The 3,723-nt window shown below is 32.4% G+C and overlaps 1 protein-coding gene across 1 annotated transcript; it reads left to right on the top strand.

Moving 5' to 3' along the window:
* On the top strand, window positions 1,499-3,020 carry LOC105162919 (1-aminocyclopropane-1-carboxylate oxidase 5-like). Its single transcript, XM_020693761.1, is given in 4 exon segments — window positions 1,499-1,670; window positions 1,747-1,979; window positions 2,209-2,588; window positions 2,591-3,020. Coding segments are annotated over 4 exon segments (939 nt in total). The 5' UTR covers window positions 1,499-1,568; the 3' UTR covers window positions 2,815-3,020.

Raw genomic sequence — 3,723 nt, 5'->3', positions numbered from 1 at the left:
TTCAATTTTATAGAACACACACCTCTAACATTAAGCATGCAAATATGTCTAACAATTCAATTAAATCATCATTACAGAAAAGGTGAAATTTGGCACCGCTCAAACAATCGTTTCAAAATTTCTTTCAAGGAACACATTAGAAACGGAACTTGGTAGATCCCCATTTTTTATGAATTATATTTTTTGAATGGCCAAACCGTTCCAAATAAACAGTTATAAAATCTGTTCCAAATGTCGTTCCAACATGGTAACGGTAAATAGTTGGACTCTGTTTGGAAAGCATTATTAGAATTAGGGACGTTCTTGCAATGACCGGTCCTGTATGTGCAACAATGGATGTCCAAAAGATGACAGTTAGTAAATGTATTCTAAAATGAGGTGCAATTTGAAACGGTTTAAGTAGGCACATAAGCAATTATAGGGAAAATCGTTGCTAATTATGAGTTTTACTTAAGATGTAATGTGTTACAATTACTGTTTCAAAATTCGGTAAAAGTTGGAATGGTTGTGTTGTTTAATTAATATTGTATTACTATGACCATTCCAAATAAAGTACAACGGCTATAATTCAATAGTCAGAATAATCGTTCCTAAATCTAGTCCAATGATGGTTTCAAAATATAAAATAACGACTACTTAACGACTAATTATGCGTTCCAATACCCGTTCGAAAGACCATTTCAAATTTTTCTATATATATGTTCCTGTCTTTCCATTTAATCTCACTATCTTCTTCCATTTTTCTTATTTTATCTCTATTTCCTCAATCACTCTCGGATTTTTTTGATCTTTCATTATCCCACTAATAGTTTTTTTGATCCTCTGATCCTTGTCAAATCCCACCATTTTTATTAGGCATATTTGCATGCTTAATTTTGGAGGTGTTAGTTTGATAAAATTGAAGAGATGAACCAAATCGAGCTGAAATTTCGGTATGCAAAAATATTACATGAAATGTTTGCCGCAAAGGAAAGATCTTCTATGATTGATTGTACGGTCCAATAAAATTGGGACCATTATTTTTCTAAATAAAACATAAAAGTGGAGTGTAAGAATCAAATCCATTGGTCCAAACTAAAGCAATTTTATTTTAGTGCAAAGACAATCCAAAAAGAGCAAAATATCAAATCTATGTACAGACACTCTGGACATGTTTCTCTTTAGCTCTCATTAATATTAATGCATTGAGAGTATGTATTCATAGTCTGTGGCAGCATTAGGAAATTCTGTTGGATGGGAATTGAATCATTATTTAAGACATGATGCATGAATATGAACCGAATTAGAATCCTTTAAAATGCGTAATTAGTGTGGATTAAACAATTGGTTTAATGATGATAAGATGCATTAGCTTAATTAACCTTTGGTGTCACTTTCCATTTCCATAATTAAAGATTAAAATTTTAATAATTTTGAGAAAGAAACAAATAAAAACATATATAATCCGATATCACTCCTATATAAATAGGTCCAGAGATTAGCTACTGAGCACCACATCAGTACACTTGCAATAAGAGAAAGTCCTTAATTGTGTACTTAAGTTGGTAATTTCCTTCGACTTATAAATAATGGGGATTCCAATTGTTGATTTTTCAAAGGTTGATGGAAAGGAGAGCGCCGATACTCTGGCTCTAATTGATCATTATTGTCAAGAGTGGGGATTCTTTCAGGTACACAAATGATGATAGTATGACTTACTATTTTACTGTATGGTATGTTAACTGATTTATTTCTTGATTTCCACAGTTAATCAATCATGGCATCTCTGAGGACCTCCTGGACAGGGTGAAGAAGGTGGCCACTGAATGCTATAAGCTAGAAAGGGAGGCAGGTTTCAAGAACTCAAAACCAGTCCTATTGTTGAATGAACTGCTAGGAAAGAATAGTGATGAGAAAATAGAGAATGTGGATTGGGAGGATGTTTTTTTGCTCTCGGATGACAATGATGCTGAGTGGCCATCAAAAACCCCTGGTTTCATGTTAGCACAACTTTATTTTAATTATGTTCGATGAAATTTACTTTAATAATAGTTTTCCTTTACATATGAATAATTTTGAATAGCTTAGTTTTGGTTAATATGAAAATATATGGAACCAAGTTAACATATGCATAAAATAAACTGATTTTTTTTAGAGTAGGAACAAGTTCATGCATACTCAAATGGAATTTTTTTCTAATTGTTTAACTAATTATGTTCCTTACAAAAGAGAAACCATGAAGGAATACAGAACTGAGCTGAAGAAATTAGGACACAAAGTCATGGAAATAATGGATGAAAATTTAGGCTTGCCAAAAGGCTACATCAAGAATGCTTTTGACGGTGGAGTAGACAATACTGCATTTTTTGGTACCAAGGTGAGCCACTATCCACCGTGCCCCCACCCAGATAAGGTAAATGCTCTCCGAGCCCACACCGATGCTGGGGGCGTCGTCTTGCTCTTCCAAGATGATGAAGTGAAAGGCCTTCAAATGTTGAAAGATGGGGTTTGGACTGATGTGCAACCTTTAAAAAATTCTATAGTCATCAATACAGGTGATCAGATTGAAGTTTTGAGCAATGGGAGGTACAAGAGTATTTTACATCGAGTTGTGCCCAAACAGATGGACAAAGGAGGTCAATTGCTTCATTCTACAACCCATCACTCAAGGCAACCATAGCACCTGCTCCGCAACTGCTCGGTCCCAAAGTGGAGAATAAGGCGAGCGACATTGCCAAGTACCCTAAATTTGTATTTGGAGACTACATGTCCGTTTATCTTGAACAAAAATTTCAACCTAAAGAACCAAGATTTCAAGCTGTAAAAGCCGTGTAAGAGTCTCTAACAATTGATAAAATGTTGCATGAGACTTTAGGGATGTGTGTGTTGAGAAATGATGCAATCTGTGTGTGTGTGCACGTGTGTGTTTGTGTTATGAAGATGGGTGCCGGGTTTGTCCTTATAGCAAAATGCTTTACTTGAGCATGTGCTTCTACGTTTATGAATGATATGGAAATAAATAAAGTGCCTTTCTTGTCTTCTATCTGGAATAGTTCAATTGTTCTTGTTTTCTTTTTTTTTTTTTTTTGATGCAATTTGAATTGTTGCTATATTTTCTGAATAAAACCTAGCTGTCCTTTTTTTATTACATAATTCGTAGAAATCGTTAATTGTTTTAAGGAAAAGGTAAATTAAAATTATTATTAATTAGCTTCTAAAAGATCTATTTATATTTACATCAACCAATTCAAAAAATTCATATAGCTAACTAATTATTGTGCATTAATATTTTCCCTTCGAACATTAATATGTCATACACATAAAGTTATTTATGTTATTTTCATAATATATTTATATTATATGTTATATTACTATCATTAACATTATTATTATTCCCTATGTATCAATCTGTATTTATATCTGTACTAGTTTAAACTCAATTTTACTCCACAATCTGAACCCAATTTTATCACTTTTGTTATTGTCAAAATGAAGTCGTTATAATATGAGTATTTCATTCTTTTTTCCAATCTGTTATATAAATTGTATTCTACAAAAATTAAATATGCAAGAAATTAACTTATGGCTTCTCTTGTTAAATAGTTATCCCACATGAATGTTTCTTTACGAACAAACAACATTTTTTTTATGGAATAATACTAATGATTGAATTAAAAACCCATTCCGTATTTATGTTTTGTTTTGATTTATAGACTAGTCAAGATAAAATAGAAAACGGTTAGC

The sequence above is a fragment of the Sesamum indicum genome, linkage group LG5, assembly GCF_000512975.1.
Source record: "Sesamum indicum cultivar Zhongzhi No. 13 linkage group LG5, S_indicum_v1.0, whole genome shotgun sequence".
In the NCBI taxonomy this organism is placed as follows: domain Eukaryota; kingdom Viridiplantae; phylum Streptophyta; class Magnoliopsida; order Lamiales; family Pedaliaceae; genus Sesamum; species Sesamum indicum.
The sequence above is the reverse complement of the archived record's forward strand: the minus strand, read 5'-3'. Positions and strand labels throughout refer to the sequence as shown.